The sequence below is a fragment of the Oncorhynchus nerka genome, linkage group LG16, assembly GCF_034236695.1.
Source record: "Oncorhynchus nerka isolate Pitt River linkage group LG16, Oner_Uvic_2.0, whole genome shotgun sequence".
Classification (NCBI taxonomy): Eukaryota; Metazoa; Chordata; class Actinopteri; order Salmoniformes; family Salmonidae; genus Oncorhynchus; species Oncorhynchus nerka.
In genome coordinates, this window is record NC_088411.1 from 25237145 (window position 1) to 25262464 (window position 25320).

At 43.0% G+C, this 25320-nt stretch overlaps 2 protein-coding genes across 4 annotated transcripts; one reads left to right on the forward strand and one right to left on the reverse strand.

The window, feature by feature from the left end:
* Positions 1-506: 506 nt before the first annotated feature.
* fam120b (family with sequence similarity 120 member B) lies at positions 507-14014 on the reverse strand. 2 transcript variants are annotated; one of them, XM_029685231.2, is made up of 11 exons: positions 13925-14014; positions 12499-13520; positions 12218-12398; positions 11974-12075; positions 11679-11839; positions 11142-11234; positions 6441-6647; positions 4555-4657; positions 2440-2718; positions 2143-2200; positions 507-2028 (listed from the first exon to the last, which is right to left on the reverse strand). In XM_029685231.2, the coding sequence occupies exons 2-11, from the start codon at positions 13513-13515 to the stop codon at positions 1998-2000; spliced, it is 2232 nt and encodes a 743-aa protein (XP_029541091.2). In that variant the 5' UTR covers positions 13516-13520; positions 13925-14014; the 3' UTR covers positions 507-1997. The 2 variants fall into 2 exon arrangements, with proteins under 2 accessions (XP_029541091.2, XP_029541092.2); XM_029685232.2 differs by having other exon boundaries at positions 12499-13517; positions 13925-13984.
* LOC115144307 (delta-like protein D) lies at positions 13796-24335 on the forward strand. 2 transcript variants are annotated; one of them, XM_029685234.2, is made up of 11 exons: positions 13796-14275; positions 19223-19513; positions 19954-20014; positions 20121-20378; positions 21118-21178; positions 21289-21419; positions 21683-21852; positions 22058-22274; positions 22393-23224; positions 23343-23469; positions 23597-24335. In XM_029685234.2, the coding sequence occupies exons 1-11, from the start codon at positions 14249-14251 to the stop codon at positions 23600-23602; spliced, it is 2181 nt and encodes a 726-aa protein (XP_029541094.1). In that variant the 5' UTR covers positions 13796-14248; the 3' UTR covers positions 23603-24335. The 2 variants fall into 2 exon arrangements, with proteins under 2 accessions (XP_029541094.1, XP_029541093.1); XM_029685233.2 differs by lacking the exon at positions 13796-14275 and adding an exon at positions 18537-19102.
* Positions 24336-25320: the final 985 nt, after the last annotated feature.

Below are 25320 nucleotides of genomic sequence, written 5' to 3' on the forward strand. Positions count from 1 at the left end.
TTCACAGGAGTTTCATTTTATTTTGTCTAAAAGCCCATCTAGCTCAGTATCATACTGAACCCTGTGACATCACCGTATCAACAACCTGGTCCTTTTCTCCTTTCTGGAGAAATCGAATCTCTTCCCTGCTCAGTCTATATGTTGCTCTGCCACCAAGGTCAAGACATCTGTTTATATAGCTTTGTTTTTAATTTCAGCATGTGCTTCATTTTCTACAGATAAGAGGAAAGAGCTGTGCTTTGACCACTTTGACCAGGGAATGTGAATTACCACTTGTAGCAGGTGTTCTCCTTGTCAGGAATAGGGAGGCCCTGCATGGTACACCATGCATGTCATCACCCAGCTCAGATAGACCCAAACACTCTCTCCCCATGGGTAGCCCCAGAGATTCTCAGTGTAAGTTTAGCGCTGCTCGCTGCCTTCTGTCGGGAATGTGGCAGCATTCTAAACACTGATAATGGCAGTGGAGCATGGTTGGTTTTGATAGCATTGGATGTTGCTCTTGCTCAGGGTCTATGACTTCATTTTGAAAATGATGACAATCACATCTACGTGAATAATCACAGTAAATTACATTGAAATGATAAAATACCCTAAGTGATACTTGATATAAATACATCAACAAAGTCAAGTCATCTCTCACCACACCTCTGAAGTGATGCTTTGGAGTTTGCTCAGATTCAGAGTAACTTGAACACTACCTCAGATCCCACTGGCCCCAGACTAACATCCTAGCAAAGGGAGAAAATGTAGGGGTAAGAAAGTGGGGTCAATTGAGCCATTAAAAAAAAACAATTCAGCATCTCTATCAAGGGAAATACAGTGTTCTTTCAAACAATGATCTACATATATTTCAGGATATTGTGTATCCATGATAATAATCAGTATTCATGTAAAAAGTACATAAATACAAAAAAGAAAAGTGCTCTCTTGTCACAACTTACAGGCATGGGGTAAGTTGAGCCACAGGCCAGGGTAAAGTTAAGCTGCCTACACATTTCTGTACCAAATTAAATATTACCACTACTCTTATAAAACCATGTCTATTTTTATTTCCCAAACACAATTCAACCCAATCACAATCACTTTAAAATAATTTAAAGCATATTTTAAAACACAGGTTTAGCACCTAACAAACACGTTGTACTTGTTAAAACACTTTTAACATAGGCCTTTTTGTCATCTCATATCCCCAGCGATAATGCCTTGCATTACGCCAGGGAAGAAAATACTTAAATTTGCTCAACTGGCCATTGCCTCAACCATTGGCCCAATTTACCCCAAGGCAAACATTTTGACTATATTAGCCCACACAGCTACAAGGATGCACTTTTATGCTAGGTTTAGGACCTCATATTGAAGCTTATACAGACCTCAAATGACGTATGGAACCATCTTAAAAGAATCTAGTTAGAATTTCCATGATGCTTGTACCTAAACCTAACACATTAAATCAATTTGACTTGGTGAAAATATTTTTGGAGGACCCAACTTGCTTACCACTTTTTCCATGTGGTTTCTTCCCTCACAGACATTAAATTACCTCTTCCTAAACATTTGGTCAAAATGACACATTTTGTGTCTTGTTTCCTAGAAACAAGGGTGGCTCAACTTACCCCACTCTCACCTATCCCTTCTTATTTTGGTATGTCAATGCTTACTTTGGGATTTTAGATGCTAAACCAAGTGAAATGTAACTGCTCCCTCAGGTCCTCTTTCACCTCAGGTCCTCTTTCACCTACTAAGCCCTTTTTCCTCTCCTTGTGACGCATATCCTCTCCTATTGCAACCAATATCTCATACAGTTACATGACCTACATTTCTCCAAGCCAATCCAACTGATAGTGAGGTTATGGTAACACAAACTGTGTTCACAAAGTTCAACACAAGTCAGTCTAATATCAGACACATCCCCTGAGTGTGTTGGGCTGTGCTGCTCTTAACAGGGCAATTCTGTAAGATGGTCCCAGCAAGGCATGTCCACTCAACACTGACAGTCAGGGGAAATCAGGATGGGGGTTCTGCCACCTACAGTAAAAACAGAGGGGCAAGACAAATCAGAATAAAAATACATCTCAAGGCAATGCAGAATGAATGGATGCAGCTTGCTCATGCAACAGTATAACAAACGCAGACACTCACCTAGGTGCCAGGTGGTATCTCCTCCTGTTTGGATGTGTTGATCTTGGTCTGTTGTGTTCTGTGAAAAATATAAAATATTATTAATTCTGAATGATATATGATTATGAATAAAATCAAGTTAAACATTTTTTTTTTTTTAACATTACGTTTTAGTTAGCTGGTTGAAAGTCATTCAACCAACAACAGAATCAAATTAGGTTGCTACTGCTTTGTTGTTGGCTGGTTGGAATAAACCTCAATGGCACTACGCCCTGGCCCAGGCAGCAACCTGCAGCTAGTGGCCTGTCTGTAGCCTACCATGTGCCTGTGCTCTAGGACCTCTGCTCTGGGGTCTGTAGTGTTGAGGAGGGGGACCATGCTGTCCTGATGGGGATCTGGTCTGGGGTCTGTAGTGTTGAGGAGGGGGACCATGCTGTCCTGATGGGGATCTGGTCTGGGGTCTGTAGTGTTGAGGAGAGGGAAAATGCTGTCCTGATGGGGATCTGGTCTGGGGTCTGTAGCGTTGAGGAGAGGGACCATGCTGTCCCGATGGGGCTCCTCTTTCCCTCCACTGCTCGCTGTGATCCACATGCTTCCCTGAGGAAAACACCACACAAAATATTTAAATGCTCTTTTAATTATGAGTTTGAGTCTTGGTATAAATATTTCGCTGTGGAGACGAAACATTAAGAATCACTCCAAACACAAACCATACAATTCTGTGCTCGCAAAGCGCCACCACCATCTCCCCACAACCCTTGGGTAATGATTACTGGTTGGGTCTAAGACATAAATTGAAGACATACCTTTGTGTACACTGAATAAAAAAAGTAAAACTTTTTTTGCAGCATATGGGATCTATAAACTCAGGACAATACTTGTATGAAAGACAGAGACTTAAAGTGAACATTGGCAAGGAGACAATTATTTTAAAAAATGTTTAAAGCCCGTTCTTAAACATCAGCCTCACACACACACACACACACACACAGGCAGACACACACACGCACGGTCGTGGTGGCTCTGTTTTTGTCTTGTTTTTACTTAGCCACTCTAATGATTAGAGGGGCCTCATTATGTTATTAGGGTCAGAATGTTTGTTTCACCTCAGAGGAACTCAATATTCTGGGAGCATAACAATGTTTTACTGAAAACCATTGTAGGGCTGTGACGATACCAATATCTCCAGATTTTTTCCATGGCAAAAATGAAAACACGAAGCAGACAAAACTCTTTGTTCCGTTTAAAAACCTGCTGTGTCAAATATTGTGCGCTATAGCTAGGAAAATAAATACATGTGACTTGATGACTACATAACGATGTCTGTTTCCAAAATTAGGCCTGTTTTCCTAAATAATTTAAATCCGCTTCGTGTTTTGTTTCCTTGCTACGATCCTAAGGAGTATCAACATACTGCTATCGTCCTGGCCCTACTAAGCATGACAGTTTTGGACAAGTTCCCATTCCCATCTATACTTCAACACTTATTTTGAGTTGTTAGATTTTGTTTACAGAACTAGTCGCTTATTCCAAACTTAAGCCCTCTTTCCACACTCAATATCTCATAGTATTTGTGGCCCACAGAAATAGGGTATCATACATGAATTCAAATACTGTGTTTGGACAAAGAGCAGACATTACAAATCAAATCATAGCAGCCCAAGCAAAAGCAACCAAAGCTAAACAAAATGTAGTTCATATTTCACGTGTTGTTCAATGTCAAGAGAACAAACAGATGGAGAACATTTTTCCGTCCGGGTTCTTTTAATCTCCAAAAAGAACCACAGTACGCTGGATGCCAGATGAGCAGTGGGGGTTGAGGACTTTGTAACAGGCTGGTCCTGGGATGTTATAATTTGGTTGTCTTGTTATGTTACCTAATATAGATCACATCCTATAAAAAGAAACCCAGAATTATTCTTGTTATGACAAAGCATCTTGAGGAGCCAAAATGATCTTCCACTGGAACTTTGCCAATGGACTGAGGCCCAGATGGATCTTATTATAGACTGTAGAGACTACTGGGTATTGTTCCCCCACAAGGGGCACCAACAGTCCTACATGGTAGAGTACACATTCTCTCAACTAGAATTCTTTCCTTTTATTCAGAACATATGGATAATAATGATAGGCTGACTCTCCGAGCGTGGCAAAGAGTAGCAATGTCTTTGCCTCAGTAATCAACCAACATTGCAGGATAACTTTGAGGAGGATCCATGTTGTCATGGATTTTTTTTAGTAAATAGTATAAGCATATACAAATGTTTTGTAGATACAGTATATTGAACAGTGATTACCCACTAACTGGGCAGAATGACCTATTAATAGGACATTATTAGCACGAATGGACTGTGTTTATGTAAATCTGTGTGCATTGTTCACCGACACTCGAACCTCAACATGTTTCATTAGTAAAATGAATGGGTCTCTCACCGGGATGTGTTATCCGTGGTCTGGACTGGATGGTCTGCCCACGCCTGCTGCAGATTCCCAGGACCAGCTCTCTCAGAAAACGGAACAGGGACACCCAGGATGCCTAAACAAGATGAGCCAAGTTCAGTAAGAAAAACACTTCCCCGCTGAGTGTACACACAAGGTAGGGTTTCCCCTACATGATTGTGACTTTATTGGTTTCAAAGACAACTTTGGAGCCACAATGTCTGGAAGTTGCTTTTGGGGCCTCATCTGAGGATAGTCACCACAGGCATAGTAGCTAATAGCTATAAATCAAACCTACCACCAGTTATGGTAGCTCATATCTACAATAAACAAAAATATAAAAAGCAACATGTAAAGTGTTGGTCCCATGTTTTATGAGCTGAAAGAACATATCCCAGCTTATTTCTCAAATTTTATGCACAAATTTGTTTATATCCATTAGTGAGCATTTCTCCTTTGCCAAGATAATCCATCCACCTGACAGGTGTGGCATACCAAGAAGCTGATCAAACAGCATGATCATTACACAGGTGCACCTTGTGCTGGGGACAATAAAAGGTCACTGTAAAATGTGCACAACAATGCCACAGATGTCGCAAGTTTTGAGGGAGCGTGCAATTGGCATACTGAATGCAGGAATGTCCACCAGAGCTGTTTCCAGTTAATTTAATGTTAATTTCTCTACCATAATCCGCCTCCAAAGTTGTTTTAGAGAATTTGGCAGTATGTCCAACTGGCCTCACAACCGCAGACCACGTGTAACCACTCCAACCCAGGACCTCCACATCTGGCTTCTTTACCTGCAGGATCGTCTGAGACCAGCCACCTGGACAGCTGATGAAACTCTTGGTTTGCACAAACAAAGAATTTATGCACAAACTGTCAGAAACCGTCTCTGGGAAGCTCATCTGCGTGCTCGCGGTCCTCACCAGGGTATTGACCTGAGCGCAGTTTGGAGTCGTAACCGACTTCAGTGGGCAAATGCTCACCTTCGATGGCCACTGGCACGTTGGAGAAGTGTTCGCCTCACGGAAGAATCCTGGTTTCAACTGTACCAGGCAGATAGCGTGTATGGTGTCATTTGGGTGAGCGGTTTGCTTATGTCAACATTGTGAACCGAGTGTCCCATGGTGGCGGTGGGGTTATGGTATGGGCAAGCATAAGTTACAGACCACGAACACAATTCCATTTTATCTATGTTAATTTGAATGCACAGAGATACCGTGACAAGCTCCTGAGGCCCATTGTCGTGCCATTCATCCGCAGCCATCACATCATGTTTCAGCATTATAATGCACGGTCCCATGTCACAAGGATCTGTACACAATTCCTAGAAGCTGAAAATGTCCCAGTTCTTCCATGGCATGCATACTCATTCAAACATGTCACCTATTGAGCATGTTTGGGACGCTCTGGATCGACGTGTACGACAGCATGTTCCAGTTCCTGACAATATCCAGCAACTTCACATAGCCATTGAAGAGGAGTGGGACAACATTCCACAGGCCACAATCAACAGCCTGATCAACTCTATGTTAAGGAGATGTGTGGTCACACCAGATACTGACTGGTTTTCTGATTCACACTCCTACCTTAATTTTAAGGTATCTGTGAGCAACAGATGCATATCTGTAATCCCAGTCATGTGAAATCCATATATTAGGGCCTAATGAATTTATTTAAATAGACTGATTTCCTTATATGAACTGTAACTCATTAAAATCTTTGAAATTGTGCCATGTTACATTTATATTATGGTTCAGTGTATAATCAAACCTACCACCACTGTTACAGTAGCTTATAGCTATAATTATTCCTACCGCCGTTACAGTAGCTAATATCTATAATCAATCCTACTACCACCGTGTACACTGACTCACATTGCCCTCCAGCAGCTCCTCCTGTGGCCTCCCTGTGTGAGCCAGCAGGTACTTTGAGTGGAAGAGCAGGCCGTCAAAGGTGTTCCAGGGCATCAGCTGTTCCATGGGGAAGGGGCATCCACAAGCACTGTTGGCGGCCACCAGGTGGGTCAGCCCTCGGACAAACAGAGAGCCCAGCTGAACCGCCCGGGGCTCCACATGAGAGACCTGCAGAGCAGATAGAAATAGAATCAATAGAGCTCACATGATTCTCTATTCTACATGACAGACAACCATATCTGTTCTACACCATATGTTTCTATGGGAGTGTTCTGTAATGTATCGTCCTAACTGTATGGCATGAAGACAATAGAAGAGTATGCTATAGCACATACATTATGGAGCCAGACAAGTTACAGTAAATCAACTCTGCCCCAGAGAGTTGATCTGCACAGAGAGAGGAGAGGCACGGGTAGCAGCATGACAAGAGCAGTAGCTAGCTAGCCAACAGGCAGATGTTCCCTGTACAATTCCCTACATATTAAGTAGGACAGGAACGCTAAAATGTTTAATTTGGCTCTGTACTCCAGCATTTTGGATTTGTGATCAAATGTTTTATATGAGGTGAGAGTACATAATGTCACCTTTTATTTGAGGGTATTTTCATACATATCTGTTTTACTGTTTAGACATGAAAGCACTTTATGTATCTAGTCCCCCCCATTTGAAGGTATCATAAGTATTTGGACAAATGCAATTATAGTGTATTAAATTTAGTCAAAAGTTTAGTATTTTGTCCCATATTTCTAGCACACAATGACTTTCATCAAGCTTGTGACTCCACAAACTTGTTGGATGCATTTGCAGTTTGTTTTGGTTGTGTTTCAGATTATGTTGTGCCCAGTAGAAATTAATAGTAAATAATGTAACCACACAAGGATGTCTTTTTGGAGTCACTTTTTTTGTAAATAATAATAGAATATGTTTCTGAACACTTCTACATGTATGTGGATACTACCATGATTGCGGATAATTATGAATGAATCTTGAATAATGAATTGTGACAGAGGCCTAAATAGCATACCCCCCAGAAAATGCTAACAACCCCTGTTTAGGTAATGGTGAGAGGTTAGCATGTTTTGGGGGCATGATCTTTGTGCATCTGCAATTTTACATAAAGTGCTTTAACTTCTAAATGGTAAACCAGATATGAAAATATCCTCAAATAAAAACTGACATTCTGTATTGTCACCTCATATGAAAAATTTGATCTCAAATCCTAAATGCTGGAGTATAGAGACAAATTAAGTTTCAGCTTCACTGTCCAAATAAATACGTAGGGGAGTGTATTTAGCCTCAGGTCTCACCTGGTCCCTCCCATAGGAGATAAGAGGGCTGATTAGGCCCTGCCAAACACATCAGCCCAGAGACCTGCCTGCCGCCTGCTCCCCATTCAAACACATCAGCCCAGAAACCTGCCTGCCGCCTGCTCCCCATTCAAACACATCAGCCCAGAAACCTGCCTGCCGCCTGCTCCCCATTCAAACACATCAGCCCAGAAACCTGCCTGCCGCCTGCTCCCCATTCAAACACATCAGCCCAGAAACCTGCCTGCCGCCTGCTCCCCATTCAAACACATCAGCCCAGAAACCTGCCTGCCGCCTGCTCCCCATTCAAACACATCAGCCCAGAAACCTGCCTGCCGCCTGCTCCCCATTCAAACACATCAGCCCAGAAACCTGCCTGCCCCCTGCTCCCCATTCAAACACATCAGCCCAGAAACCTGCCTGCCGCCTGCTCCCCATTCAAACACATCAGCCCAGAGACCTGCCTGCCGCCTGCTCCCCATTCAAACACATCAGCCCAGAAACCTGCCTGCCGCCTGCTCCCCATTCAAACACATCAGCCCAGAAACCTGCCTGCCGCCTGCTCCCCATTCAAACACATCAGCCCAGAAACCTGCCTGCCGCCTGCTCCCCATTCAAACACATCAGCCCAGAAACCTGCCTCCCGCCTGCTCCCCATTCAAACACAGCTTCAGCTAAAGCAAACTAAGAGAGATCAAGCTAAAAAGGATGCAGTCAGCAGCCTGTGCCTTCCAGGCACACTGCCCCTAAACAAAGCACTCATCCCATATCTAAACACACATACAGGCAAGCAAGGGAAGCTACTACTTTGGGGCTTGTTTAAAACAGAGTATAGGCCTAAACTGGCCAATTTGACACGTAGTAATTTGACAATGTGTGGCTACACTTTTCCTGTTCATTGGTTGAAAGTGGCAGTTAAGTAGGAAACACATACTTGTGTGTGGGATCCCTGGCCAATTAGAAAACCAGTTACAATTTTCCTTGAACATTTCTAAACTTAGTCAAACCTCCTTTCCAAAATTTGGTGTTTTTTTCTCTAAATGCTGAAGTAAGAATACTAATCTCCAGCCATGGATCCACCCTCAGTGAAGAGGGTAAAAGTTGGGAAGAACCATGTCTTTTAAGGAGATGGGTGCAGCTGTCCTCACAGCAACTTCCCCAAAGCATAAACATTCAAATATTTTCCAACCAGACGCCTGAGACAGCCAACACTCCTGGGGGCACCCCTCTGTGTTCAGGACAACCGTCTCCTGTCCATTACACAAGAGAGGATCTGACCAGTGTATATTTGAAACAGCACCGCACATCCCATTCTGCTGTACAAGCTTAGACGAACAAGTGTCTCATGAGCAGGGTTGCAAAATTCCGGGAACTTTCAATGAGTTCCCTGGTTCTCCCGAAATCCCGGTTGGAGGATTCCCGGAATACAGAGGGAATAAGCAGGAAATCTGGAATCCTCCAACCAGGATTTCTGGAAAACCAAGGAATTTATTGAACGTTTCTGGAATTTCACAACCCTACTCATGACTAGTAGAAACTAGGAATTGTCTAATTTGGAGCCCTTGCTGTTGAATAAAAGGGTTTATTGGTGTGAGTGTGGATGAGGGCTGAATGCGGGCTCCCAGCAGCTCCCTAATGCAGTGGCATCCCCTGATCCCCAGCCCTAGGCTGAATGGACATTCCCCCAGTATGAGAAAGCACTGCAGGGGGAGAGAGATTAGAGAGAGAGGAGAGAGATAGATAGAGACTCTCCAGGGGTATCAGGCTGCTCCTGGAAAGTCTCCTGCCATCTGTCTCCCCCTCCTCCTCTCACTGACCCTCCCCACCCCTGGCCTTCTGAGATTTCAGGCAGATGTGACATACTTCCCGATGGGATGCAACAATGGTGTGAGGCAACAGGTGCGCGTGGAGCCCTGGAGTAGGAAAGGCAGACAAGCTTACACACATTCTGATCTGTCCAGCAGCAGGCGGTCCCCACCCCGCCCGGCGCATTTGCCTCTCTCGCTCCCTCCTCCAGTCCACCCATTCAACACCTGCTAATGTGCACTTACTAAATAGAAATCTCCCCAACACAAACAATCACCCCATATAGTCTGGGATCTAGTGTTACACAAGCTGGAGTTTACTGAAGCTGTTATATAAACAAACACACAAAATCCTTACAATGTTCAATGATCTCAAGAGAAAGAATGGAGAGTTACACATGATAGTGTGCACAGTGAGTCGATTTCTATTAATATCAGAGTAACAGTAACAATCCTGATTTGACAAGAAAAGAGAAACTGACTGATGCTAGCTTTAAGGAGGACGCTATGGAGGCACTGTAAATCAGGAGGTGGCTTCCTGAATGTCTCCCACTAAGCTTTAATTTGTCATTGCTATCATCCATTATCTCTACTGTAAGTAGCCACTATCAACCCGGGCCCAGGAAAACCACCGCCCGCTCTGGGCAGCTGGGGCAGAAATAGCAGGCATAGTAAGGTTTAAATTAGGGTGGGGAGCTGCAAATAGCTGCTGTGGTCAGTGTCAGGGACAGCTTGGAGTCCGTCGCCAAAGCATCGCTCTCAGGTTCAGGCCACAATTAGAGCAGTTTGGGCAGGAATGTCGCAATGCAACCCAAAATTATACCCCCACCCCCAGCAGTTTCTCCTGCTGCATCTTCTTGCATATTGAGAGAGTCAACCGAGTTTCTTCTGTGGGACTTGCTGTATCGTGGAAAAACTGCTTTTTGACTATCCAATTCTCCCAGCCTCATTCTCTTGTTGTTGTCTTGGGTGTGGTTAGGGATGCATTTGTTTGAATGTGTCTACACAGTTGTCATGTAAGTGAGTGAATAATGCCTGCCGGTGTGGAGACAGACATTCACAAGACTTAGGGTGGGCCAAATAAAATCAGTGCACCCTACCTGCTATTGTCTCTCAGTCTATTGTCTCTTAGTCCACCTCAATGACTGGGTAGGAGCCATATGATCATGGGCTATACACTATACACTCTCCAACCTAATTAGCAGGTTGTCCTCACATGCAAAATTAGAAGACTTGGATGAGTAGTATAAAGATGCAGAGCATATACTGGAAAGACTTCTATGCCTTCCAACTTTCTTCAGATTTTCGAAAATAGAAGGGTCCCACTTTAAAACAAACAACTTTAAAAGCTAAATGAAGTCTTCACAAACTCTGAATAAGGCCTACATAGATGCTACACAAATAATTTATAAGCAAATGTATAACTATATAAGTAACAGGTCTTTATATCTGACACTTTCAGAAATGTGACAAACCTTTTATAAAGCATCTATAAAGACCTTAAATGGTTTGTATGAAACAGCCAGAGGACACTAGCGTATCTCACTCACCCTTGTGTGAAGCAGTTCTGTGTAGGATTTGTACCTGACACAGATAGCTTGGCTGAGATATGCATCTATGTCTTCCAAGGAGAGGTGGCCCACCTAAAAACAAGCATGAGAAGTGTTCTAGTCTGAGGGTAATGGAAACACAGTCTTGTATACAAAACAAACATCCAAGAATGAGAAATCACTGAGAAAACATGAAAAGGGCATTATGCATAGAGCACCCTAAGTGCAGCAGTAGACATAACTATTGTTCCTTATTAGACGCTGATAGCTTCATTGTCTAGCGAGAACCACAGAGAAAAAGTTTGAATCAGAGCATCGGGGGGGGGGGGGGTAAATTATCTATGTGATAATGTCAGTCCTCTTTTCATAACAAAGTCCAATAATATGAGCTAGAGCAACGGCAACATTGTAAAACCCCAGAGGGGAGACTGGTTCATGTAGACTAACACTCTACTGAGACAAGAGACTGAAGTACAGGCGTTTGTAAAGGCAGACAGAAAAAAAAAACTTCACACTAAAACATAGTATTTTCCCCACCTGCATGGCAATGTAGGTCACAAGGCACAGCACAGCCATCAAAGAGCCATCCAGATGATCATGCTCCACTGAGAATTCATCCAACTCAAATATAGCCAAGAAGGTGGAGATGCGGAGGCATTTTGTTTCGGAGTCCTTCCCAAACCATAAACGCTTCAAATCTGATTTTCCAACATGGTAAGGAAAATATTATTTCAAAGTGAGATAAATCTATCTACAGCACTTTGCATCAATATGCAATCAACTTCTTATTCCACATGAGTGGTTAAATTAATGTTAAGAATTCACAACATACCAGAGTGGTTCAGGGGCAAGGGAGAGACTACTTTGGGGTCCTTTAGTGGGTTTCCAGGAAAAACAAACCATTCCCTCACAGTTGGGGCCTGTCCACTACGGTCTGAGAAAAGATGCATGATAAGTGGCAACCTGCTTCATTGAGTTGGTGCCTGGTAGTAAAGCAGACAACAAATAAGAATGCTATGTTGTAATAACCATGTAATATTGTAATAAGAACGTAATCACCACGTAATATACAATACCTGGATTTGTGGGTAACAGAATGCCGTAGATGCGTTCTCTGCAAGATTGATACACAATTGCCTGTGGAGTGAGCTCAGCATCCTCCCTGTCTTCAAGTGTATTACTGCATTCCACCACACCATCATACAGTACATTGTATACCATAAAACACTCTGCTCGCATGTGCTTTTCTTTGGCTGCCTGTAAAACAGGACTCAAAACTATCATCATATTGTTTGGGCTTTTTATGTTATCTCTTTAAAACTGCAACAATGTATGTCTGCTTCTTATATTGAATTACCTGGAGGATGTCAGGACTCAAGTAGCTCTTCATCAGACACACAGGGCTACGAGGAGAGGTATCACTAATGTCCCATAGTGGCTGTTGACCAGGAAGTAGATAGTACTGTACTCCTTTCTCCAGAACCTCTCTATCTGTTAGAGGCAGACAGCTAACACCATGGGCTCCCTCTCTGGACAGCTTGTTGCTACTGATGAAATCTGCTACAGCATAAATCTTCTCCCCTTGAGGTTGAGACTGTGGATATTTCCTCCTGTAAGCTGCCAAGGCATCGCTACGCAGCCGCTGCATCCGCTGCTCTGGCACCACGTCATTACCAAGGAGACACGCGAGCAGAGGGAGCTCACTCTTCTGCAGTTGGAGGGCGTGGCACAATTTGTCTGTGGAAAACAGCACGGTGGTCATGGTGTCTAGCCTTAGCTGAGCCACAGACAGATAGGGGACTGAGTCATAGATGATGAAGTCTGTGTCCTGCCCCAGGATGCCCATACAGTTGTGACGGAGGGCAAAGCTGGCGATCTCATAGTCGGCCTCGCGAACAGAGCACCAGGTCTCCTGGCCCAGAGACTTGAGGGCAAAGCGAGAGAAGGTGGCCAGCCCTGAGGGGAGGCAGAACAGCTCCCGGCCAGGCTGTTGACCATGATACTTTAAATAGTGGAACAACCTGGCAACCTCCTCATTGACCTTCAGTCGCCGATTCACCCACTCCGCCCGTTTTTCTTCTTCCACTACCCCGTCGAAGAAAAACACAAGTCGGATACCTGCAGTCATGAATGCACCCACAAACTCCTTCAGGCAATGCATATACTCTTTCCACTGACCACCATACACCCAAGCTTGACAACTGTACCAGTGCCTCAGACAGGCCATGCCATCCACCACCAGTGTAGGAAGAGGGGTGCTACTGCCCTGTTGGTGACTGTTGACATACTGCCTTGCCATCTCCCTGAAGTCCACCATCACACAGGTTTCTGGACAACATTTCTCCATAAAATACTGCAAGCCTTTTACACCCATTCCTGCTACAAAGACAAACAAATGAGATAAATACGTTTTAAATAGTGTGCGGAGATATTCTGAAAGGAGCAATATTTTACACAAGCTCATACCAGTAAATGTATATCATTCAAGTGAATTAATGACTGACTAAATGGATAATGCTCACAGAATATTCAGGGAAATAATTTTCACAACAATTTAAACAGGTTCAAAGGTGCACGCTCACTTTGCGCGCGCTTAGTTATGCCTCCCTGTCCATGCATTTCAGTCTGCAGGACTTGCATGTAACAGTAGCTACCTAGCTAGCTAAAGAACCCCTGGGCCTGGCAAGCAACTATGGGTTTGGACTGTATTCAATGTATTGCAGTCTGCATAACTGTGTGTACGTGATGCACCAAATAGCCTTCCTTAATGTGGTCTTACTTACTTCAGCGTTAAGATAACGTAGCAGCATATGTGCTAGCTCGTCTTCAGCAGATAGGACCACTTCCTGTTTTGAACTGGACGCGGAGTTGCGTCAGCACGTAAGAGCCAAAAACACACGTGCACGCAAGGATACCTTTTGTTGAACTTTTACACTGTTTATTTTGTTTGTTTTGTTTTTATATTTCATTTATTTAACCTTTATTTAACTAGGCTAGTCAGTTAATAACAAATTCTTATTTACATTGACGGCCAACATCGGACAACGCTGGGCCAATTGAGCGCCGCCCTATGGGACTCAATCACGGTCGGTCGTGATACAACCTGGATGAAGACTCTAACGTTCTGCAACAAGGTAACTCGAGTCTGCAACATTTGTTTCGGTTTTTGAAACATCACCAGAGTATCCGTTAGGGACCTTGCTACATAAAGCTTTAACCTATTTAATAAGAAGTAGGCCTAGGTTATGATTCAGGCCTAACTTAAATGTTGTCCCTCTTCATACCCTAATAATTGTTTAACCTTTTGAAATTGTTGAGGAAAGCGTTTAATCAATAGTGAAGTTGGTTAACTAGACATAATATTGAATTGATGTTACGGCCTACTGCTGTTGAGGAGAAATAGATCATCCAGGAGTTATATTACTGCGCACACAAAGCTCTATCTTCTATTGTGTCAGTGTCTTGAAAAGTGTGAATGGGTAAGAGCATATGCGGGCTGTCACCACAGGTGCTTACATCTGTTCATCTCTGGGCAGATGCTCCCAGGGACATGGGGAGCCATTCTAAAGGGGCACCGCCCCGTTAAATCCACCATTCAGTGGGATGGCGTTGTGTCGTAATTCAGATTGCAGAATTGGGGTGAGGGGCTCATAACAACGGTTTGATGGTATTTTATCGCTGGAGCTCATCCTGAGGGTGAAATAGCGAAGGTGGTTGATTTTATGGGGGTAGGGATGCAATTGGCTAAAAACAAAAAAGACTGCAGCATACAAAGTCACAACAATATTTTTCTGCTAATTTATTAGGCCTATTTTAGCCTACCTTAGGCTATGTATTTATTTTAGTTGATAATACAACGATGCAAACTATTTTGCAGTGCATACTTTAATTTGTAGGCCCAGAGGCCTTAATATATGCTATACCTCTAATCCATTGAATATGGGGTTTTCTCATGCTCATATGCTTACATGACTAGGTTATAGACCTAGGCCTACGTCTTGATATTGCAGTGTGGATCACCTCTAACCTTTTATTGACTTTCTTCACCCCCCCAAGGATCCACCCTTGACACACAAGTTTTTTTTAAATACCCAGAAGAGAGGCAGATGTTCTCGGTAAAGCACGCGCCTGCCCACCATTCTGCTAAAGAATTCTAGAGTGGCTCAGCAGTACAAATCCGTCCTAAAGAATGCACACAAATACAAGCGCGCACGCGCGCTCTCACACACAGACCCACACAAACAAAGTTACCCCAATCTCCCCCCATGACCCCAACAACATACGACCTTTTTGAAATGTGTTTTTGTCCACTCACAGAGCAGCTGGCCAGAGTAATCTGACTTCTTGAAGACAAATGAATCCCATCTCGTTCATAGAATCACAGGTAAAAACACGGGTAGGCTATTGTCATTAAAATAGGGGTAGGGCCAAAGCGAACAGATGATTTGCTATTGAGTTTCTGTCGTCATGGGATGATGCTCCGCTGTTGCCTATCCTTCATCTGGAAGCAATCGAGCCACGCGACAGATTCTTTATCATTGTAATCAACACAAGCCTTTGCAGCATCACACAGGATGCCGACGAGAGATCCACTGTCCTAAAATAAATCTAGGCCTGGAGGTTCAGCGCACTAAACAAACTACGTCTTATGTCTGTACTCCAGTTCAGTTATATCACTGAGGGAAACGATGGAGAAAAGAGATGCCTCAGCACATCTCACCTGTTGCCTGCATGCCTATTTGACAAAGCAAAACGTTAGACACTTCTTTTATTAACTGGTGTCTGTTGATGTTGTTCAAAACAATATGCATTCATGTATTATTTACAACTAATAACATATTTATGCAACAAAGTTATAACAGCAGGTCATCATTTTGATCCAAAGGAGCAATTGCCATACCGCGGTACATCAAATAAGGTCCTAAATTGACGATTGGGTTGTATCAGTGTACTGTTAACATAGCAACTCAGGCGTTGGCCTATCTGGTTGTTATGGTGTGATGTTCACAGTGTTTATGTTCCCACGAGCAATCTATCTGGAAAAAGTTCTGGCTTCCCTAACCATATGGTCAGAATCATACCGTTGCAGTCTCTTTAACATGCTTCCAGTCCAATTTGGATGAAGACTGCAATATGTAGAGAAACAGTAGAGACATGCAGTTGAAGTTGGGGGGGAAACGCCATTTGGTGAGGAGCAGATGGTTGGCTTGGGGGGCTGTCCGCGTCTAAAGGCGTGTCGTGCCCTTCAGATAGAATCCCCAAGGGCTCCCCCTTGTATTCAAAATCAATGAAAATTAAAGCGCAAAGAAAAGATGAATAGTCAGACCTCGAGTCCCTCCTTTGTTCATTGGAGCTACTGGTGGGCAGGAGTTAAAGTACAACAGCCCCCTATAGAAACACTTAAGTTAAACAGTCTCCCCATAGTCCACCTTCAGAAAGAAGGGGGAGTTCGAATAAGGAGCTTTCTGCTTGATTTAACCAAGACAGAATCGCGTGGCATAAATTAAGTTTGAAAAGAATAAGTGTAGTGAGCATGATTCTGAAGGATTTCACCATGCCTTTCAGTTACGCTTTGCTGCAGTAATCGAGAAATGTGTGCCACGTCAATATAATAAATCTCTGATAGAAGACCGATATGATGATAGAAGTTTGCGGGAAGTGGTGAATGGTAAACCTCAAGCACGCGGAATTGCGCACACAGCAAAGACCTGTAAAAACGTGGAGCCACATCCTTCGGATTACTGCATTGAATCAACTGGTTAAATACAATTCAGTTCTTAGAACACATATGGCCATGTAGACACATGAATAATGGTATTAGTCATAGTGTTTAAATGTTTTCTATACTACTTTTCCTTTGGGTACAAAGGTAGGCACCTATTCCAAATCTTTATTTGGATGTGTCATATCTTGAACATTGTAAGGACTGTAAACAAAAAAACATCAGTCAGACATTATACACACAATGTCTTAGTAAACTCAAGAGTAGATTAAAACACACGAAACAAAAACTTTGCATAATTGCGCATGGGATCAACGCTTTCCTTGTATTTAAACTCCGCTCAAAAATGTAAATGTCGTTGTTGCCACCCGCCAGAAATTGAAATGCCGTTTCAATTAGCGTCCTAATTAAGACCACCCCGACACACACACACCCTCTCAGTGTCACCAGAGAGAGGCAGAGTAATCAGCTTAGAGACACCAATACAAATGATGTCCTCTTTCACATGACACAAATGTGTTTCTAAAAGTTTCAGCAATGAAAAAGAATGGTCAGTTTACCAGATTTGATAGGCTAGGCCTAGTTGAAAAATCTCTGTTGTTGAATAATATCGAAATAATCAAAAAAGGGACGACTTTTTTTCCTGGAATAGCAAACTACTTGTTTTTTTAACTGGACATTGTTGTAGGGACGGCAGCGTGCGCCGAGGGGAGCTCTTTCTCCCTAGTACATTGTGGAGAGAGCAGGTGCTGCTGCCTGAATTAACATACAGCTGAGTGAAACAAAGAAGAAACTTATTCTTACCCCCGCACAATAACAAAGTGCCTTAATGACAGCCACGCGAATGACACACACCAGCTCAGTTTTTACTGCCCAGTGTATAAGAATGGATAATGGAAAATCTATACATATATGCTTAAAGTCAACACAATATTTACAGTTGTAAAAAATAAATAAAAATGAAAGCAATTCACCTGTTGAAGCTAAAAGTTTTCAAAACTCCTAAAAGTGTTGAGGAAACCCATGGTACATGCGTAAAGTGCAAGCATCTACATTTGTGTAGTTTGGTTATATTGAATTATATCGAGATAATATCCTTAGTTTTGGGCAAGATTTTTCAAGAGCTATGGGAAAACCTGTTTAGGCTATTAGTTGATCGATTTTTCCTTTTGATTACATGTAACTTCATGTTGACCATTAGTTTTACATTGTGGTTAAATAAACTAATTGTAATGGTGTGAACAAACAGTTTATGTTGGCAAACAATAACAAAATAAAAAAATGAAATCAAAAGCAAAGTTTCAGAGAAAATGGGGATGAAAAACTGAAAAGAAGTTTGAAATAATCTTACATTGGAGACCTGAGCTATTTGGAACGGGTACATGGAGCCTACATGGGTCTTACGATGTGGAGATGTTCTGTGATGTAATTTGAGGTTTATGTCAGAGAGGGATGTAAAGGATTCTTGAAGGTTAAAAATTTGTTGGAATGTAAATGAGAATGTTTTGTTTTGTGCCATGGGGAAGGAGGGTTGCACATTTTACAGCTCAGTGACCATTTGGCGATCTTTTGAGAGGGAGGTTTTGAAAAGTGTCCCTTTGTGACAGCTCGAGCCAGATTGGGGAGTAGCTCATTTGCATCTCATTACTCTAGCAGCGCAGTCTGTATATAACCAGCCGCAGACTGGCTGGGATATCAGACACACGCATAGCTACATAGGGAAAATAACTGAGAAAGCCTTGGGGAAGTGTTTTGGATCAGTACAACTTTTTCTCATTATCAATCAAGGGGAAATAAATAAAACACAATCAACCCTAAAATTGGGTTGTCTCCTTTGCACCCTCAAATCAGAAGTTGTGTTGAACTGCATCATCTCATAACTGGATTGGAATTAACGCCTTGGCACGGAATTTCGAGTTTATTCCCACATTCTTCGTCGGGATTTTTTCGTCACCAGCACCACTGTTGAGGATTACATTGTACTGTAAACGTTGTTCAGGAAGATACACTGAGAAGCATCGAGATAAACTCCAGTTCCATTCAAAACGTCTGAAGACCTTCCGAATTTTTTAATTGGGACTTTTGATAACGGAAAATAACTTTCTCGATGATTTTCTGAGCTGGGTCATACATAAATTGCCCTGGCTCGTGGACATTTAACTATTTATTGAATATTCTCACCACAATGGGACGCCAGTCGCTCGCGATAGCTGTCATCCTTTGTGTCTTGATATGCCAGGTATTGCGAATTTGACTCTCCCTTGAATTGATTTGTAATTTAAGTGTAGGCATATTCATTAGTCATGTGTACATATCGAAAACATATTACAACCTTAATGTTTTTATTGTGTTTTTACAGGGTCTTGGTTCAGGCGTTTTCGAGTTGAAGTTACAAGAGTTTCTCAACAAGAAAGGAGTGACAGGCAATACAAACTGCTGCAAAGGAGCCTCTGGGATTCAGCAGTGTGAATGCAAAACGTTTTTTAGAATCTGCTTGAAGCATTATCAAGTTAACGTAACACCGGAACCCCCTTGTACCTATGGCGGTGCGGTGACTCCTGTCCTCGGATCAAACTCCTTCCAAGTGCCTGAAACAACTGCAGAAGCATTCGCCAATCCTATTCCATTTTCTTTTGGATTCACTTGGCCGGTGAGCGTTTCAGCACATTTTTGTAAAATTATACAACGTCGGCTTTGTCCCTTTGCTCAGGGTTCACCACTTATGGGGCATTGACAATGTCAATAACGGTCGTCAAATGTAGCCTATATTAGGACAGGAGGGGGACTTGGGCACGTTTAACAAATGTTATCAGGGTGGGAAACTTCACATCCTCATAGATGGCATATAATTGGCAGCTCTGCGTGAAATTCCGAAACGTTTCATTTTACAGCTATGAGTAAGTGTGAAAGTGGTTGAATTAAGTGTGAAGCCTAAAGGTGGCACACCTCTATTGTTAGGCCTAACAGATGCCAACCTTCACATGTGAAATAGCCTGATGTTTATGGACAGTGGTGCCTCAGCATCTTATAACCCTTTGGCACAGTTGTTCATAATTCGATTTTTTTTCTCCTTCTTTTTTTTCTCAACAGGGGACATTCTCTCTGATCATTGAGGCCCTACACACAGATTCCGATGATGATCTTTCAACAGGTAAATTCCATAGAGTGCAACAGGTCACCAAACAAATGTACATCATCATTAATTGTAAATATGTATCGGGGATATATGTACTAATTCCTGTATTCACAATTTTCAGATAACCCTGAACGTCTGATCAGTCGCTTCACCACTCAGAGGCATCTGACAGTGGGAGATGAGTGGTCCTCTGATTTACAGACTAGTGGAAGAACAGAGCTGAAGTACTCCTACCGATTTGTTTGTGATGAGCATTACTACGGGGAGGGCTGTTCTGTTTTCTGCCGTCCACGAGATGATGCCTTCGGTCACTTCACCTGTGGGGAACGTGGTGAGATCATCTGCAACTCAGGATGGAAGGGAACCTACTGCACAGAACGTAAGTAGACTGCACCCTCCTTACTTTTCCTTTCCCATACTTAGCCTACTTTAACATTTGTTGTTCCATTTTTCTTTTTCTTTGACAAAAGTATTCTTAATGTGGTTAATTTGCAGTCTTTAGTCAGAATACATGATGTGTTATTACCAAATAGTTTCACTTATCAAACATTTGGGTTGCAACAGGTGTCTATGCTACTGTTTAGGCAAATTTAAATGAGAGAAGTTTGCCGAATAATCACACGCGTGCCATAGATTAAATGTAATGCCTGATTGGCTACTTGGCAGTGCGCTTGGCATTGATTGGCTTAGTGCGGTGAGGCATTGTTGGAAGCGGGCAGCTGCTGAGTGAGAGTAGACAATGGAGCAGCTGTCCTGCACTGGCACCATGTACACCAGCTGTCCACTCTTATCTGCACAGACTCGGGGACATTAAGGGGAGGGGCTGTATGAGCAGAAAAGAAAAAAAGGGACTTCTGACCCATAGTTAGGAGAAAAAGAAGCCTTTGTGTGTGAATCTTTTGTGTGGGAGCAACTGTGTTAAGCAGAATGTTGGTCCCCCTGGTGACAAGGGGAGCGTATTTTCTAGGTAATGGCTAATGGGGCCACCAGCCCACTGAAATGAATTAGCCAGTGTTTAATGAAAAGGGCCCATCTGAAAAGAAGCTATGCTGGTATAAACACATGTTCCAATGAGTTAGATTCCCATGATTCACGTGTGATGGTTTCTTTCATTACAGCGATCTGTCTTCCTGGTTGTGGTGAGGAGCACGGGTTCTGTGACAAGCCTGGTGAATGCAAGTAAGTCCCAATGACCTGTCCAGCAATGTGTTAAACACCAGTCAACAGGATCACAATTTGGTATAGTTTCATATATGCCATCTAACAATTTGCATTGTGTGTGGGTACAGGTGTAGAGTTGGCTTCAGTGGGCGTTACTGTGATGACTGCATCCGCTACCCAGGATGTCTTCACGGCACCTGCCAGCAGCCATGGCAGTGTAACTGCCTGGAGGGATGGGGTGGCCTCTTCTGCAACCAAGGTGAGTTCTGTTTATCTCCCATATGCAACTGACTAGTGCTCTTCTGTCATTATCCACCATATTCAGACTCTACAGCATACAGTATCTGTTCTTTAAGGCACTATACCAATCAGGTTCAGAGAATAGGACACTGCAATCCGAACTTGGTGAAAACATTGGTGGGGGGTGTTTTCTTCGCCTCAAAATAAGTCGTAAAACATCCTGGATATCACTGTACATTAACTCTCAGAAGACTAAGCCACATGTGCCATTGTCTGTTTCAGATCTCAACTACTGCACACACCACAAGCCCTGCATGAATGGAGCCACTTGTACCAATACTGGCCAGGGTAGCTACACCTGCTCCTGTAAACCCGGCTTCTCTGGGGCCAGCTGTGGGATTGAGGTCAACAAATGTTCTGACAACCCCTGCCGGAATGGGGGAAGCTGCACTGTAAGTAGTTTGGCTGAGCTGCCCCTCATTAGTTACATTAGAAAGCATTTCTCAGTGATGTAATGTCACATAGTCTGTGGTTCTTCTATGCTAGAGCTGGCAAGCATTCCTTCTGGTGAATGTAGCATGTTGATAACAAGTTAATAACAAGTCGTTAGGGAGTTGTAACTTTTGCTAAGCAAGTGCTTTGTCTTTCCTCTGACAGGATCAAGAAAACACCTACAAATGTACCTGCCCCCCTGGCTTCTATGGCAATAACTGTGAGCTCAGTGCCATGACCTGTGCCGATGGGCCTTGCTTTAATGGCGGACGCTGTGCTGACAACCCAGAGGGAGGATACTACTGCCAGTGTCCTCTTGGCTATGCCGGATTCAACTGTGAGAAGAAGATCGACCACTGCACCTCCGACCCATGTTCCAACGGTAAGCTGAAACAACGTTCTCTAGTTCTGTGTTTACCAGTTTAATCTTTCTACTGTAAGTATGAGGACATGAATGAATACTGGAACAGGGGGTTAACATGTCTTTCTAATGTCTCCAGGTGCTCAGTGTATGGACCTTGTGAACTCCTACATGTGCCAGTGCCCTGAGGGCTTCTCCGGAGCCAACTGTGAGGACAACATTGACGAGTGCGCCAACTACCCCTGCCAGAACGGTGGCACATGCTCGGATGGCATGAACGATTACACCTGCACCTGCCCACCTGGATACACCGGCAAGAACTGCAGCTCGCCCATCAGCAAATGTGAGCACAATCCCTGCCACAACGGAGCCACCTGCCACGAGAGGAAAAACCGCTACGTGTGCGCCTGTGTGCCAGGCTACGGCGGCCATAACTGCCAGTTCCTCCTGCCAGCGCACCCCCAGGGACAGCCCGGGTTAGAGGGAGCTGATAAGAGATACTCTGATGACCAGGACCAAGGCACATTCCCCTGGACCGCGGTGTGTGCTGGGATTATCCTGGCGCTGCTGCTGCTGGTGGCCTGTGCCGTGCTGGTAGTTTACATCCGGGTCAAGGTGCAGCAGAGGAGTCAGCAGGGAGACAACCACAGTGAGAGTGAGACCATGAACAACCTGGCCAACAACTGTCAACGACCTGACAAGGACCTATCTGTCAGCGTGATCGGCACGACGGGGGTCAAGAACACCAATAAGAAAGTGGACTTTCACCCGGACAATGCTGGAGGAGAGCAGAATGGCTACAAGTCCCGATACTCGTCAACGGATTATAATCTGGTGCATGAGCTGAAGCCAGAAGATGTGTCGAAAGAGGACCAAGATAAGAGCGAGGCAAAGTGTTCCGAATCAAATTGTTCAGAATCTCTGTGTTCGGACAGTGATTTCGAAGATAAACACAGAAAAAGTTTAAAGAGGTGAATATCTACACATTTGGATATAAATTATGTGCCACATATGGGAGTAGTCATGCTTCTGTCTGAGGAGTCTTGGTGAATGTTGATATTAATGTATTTATTTTTCTTGTGTTCTCAGTGACGCCTCAGAAAAGAAACGTCCAGAGGAGTCGACATGCAACGAAGCATCGATGTGCAATGACACAAAGTACCAGTCAGTCTACGTCATATCAGACGAGAAAGACGAATGTATCATTGCGACTGAGGTGAGTTGTGTTGGCTCTTTTTCACCACTGCTAATATCTCTTTTCAGTTTGCATATTTTGTTTTCTCTGGTCCGCGAATGGCTCAACACTCTGAAACTAAAGCATCTTTCCCTCTTGTCTTTCCCAGGTTTAACACCACAGCTGAGCTGTAGCTCGTCTTCTCTACAGGAGGTTTTACTCCGGTGAATGCTGCTCAAACCCAGGGGGAAGGTTTCCCTTCGTGTAACTGCTGCTGTGAGACTAAGACATTGAAAGTGATATTCAGAATGAGCTGGTTCTCAACTGAAGTAAGCACAGTGACTGCAGATAAAAAGGATGTTGGACCACACTGGCCCGCGCTCTCACAAGTTATGTTTCCCAGGAACGTGCGTAATATGGACTTGTTGCACTGCCTGTGAGGACAGTTTTTTACCTCATTGCACTATGGAGGGTTGCTTTTAATATGTATGTAAACATACACATTTGAGTTAATAATGAGTATAATGAGTATGCACTGACTGCAGTGTGTATTTGTAAATCCTTTGAGCCAGTCTTCTGAATTGGTTTAGAGAGGGGAAAACACTACCTTCAAATTTGTTAAAATACTGTTGCTTTTTTCTCAAAGATGTATTCTTTTAATTTAATTACATTGTGTTCCATTTGTTTGTGATTTTTGTAGAGTACATTTTGATATAATTTAAGTTCATTTTGTTTGTTTTGCAAATATGTATAATGTATATAAGGCACTTCAGGTCAATGTGACTTTGTTTTCCAACATAAATGTATTTAAGAAGCATTGTACAGAAGCTATTGGAAATGTTTTATCACTGTTGCCCATTAAGGAAATCAACTAAATATTTTTCCTAAATAAATAATGTATGAAATAATTAACATAACGTAGAAGTGTCTTTGTGATATCCACATACACCATAACATGTCACCCAAAACATCCAACATTGAGTACTAGAGTTACTTCTCTTGCGTTTTCTCTTTGACATACAGTACATGCACACAATGTTTGACCTCAAGTTCTCTAAGTAGTCTCACTGCAAACTTTGTGAGTATTCTTGGCCTGATGCAACATGCAACTGTCTCCCTGTGGTACCTCACTAAGTGAGACAAAGACACACCCGGTAATCACAAATTACTACCCTCATCTTGATGGTAATTTATTTTAGGAAGAAAGAACCCTCTGTCAAAAAAAGACCCCCCCCCCCTGGAAAATGTGCTGGTCAGAGTTTTCCAACTTTGTTTAAACCTTAGTCAATGTCATTTAGTAAGGCTGTTAGTGATAGTGTACAAGTAACTTGCCCTTTGTACTCGTCAAATACTTATCTGGTCCACACTCAAGGAGAAACCAAACTAGCATGACAAATGGTTACAAATATACATCATTACTATATGCACAGTATGTAAGTCTTTCTTTATTAATTCATAATCAGTCTTTGAAGCACTGAGTGAACAGTGGACAGCTGAAAACTAGACTGAATAACACATTGACTTGCAGCTGTCCAGATGGTGACTAGAGAGACACCCCATTCCAGAATTGGGGAGCATGAGGCAGATACAGTATACTGTACCAGTGTATAAGCACAAGAGAGCCAAACAATAATGTTTACTATAGAATGCTGATCCAGAGTTATGTTTATGTTCAATCAGTTTTATATTTGATAGATAGCATTCACCTGTAAACATGCAGATGGATGCTATTTATACCTAAGAAATGTATCAATTAACTGACACACTAAAGTGAAAAATGAGCTCCTCTAGTTCGCCGTCTGAACAAAGATCTGACTGCAGCAGTGGCATATAGATTTTATATTCCGACCAGAATGGGTAGTTGAATGTGTACTGTCAGGTTACTCATTGAAA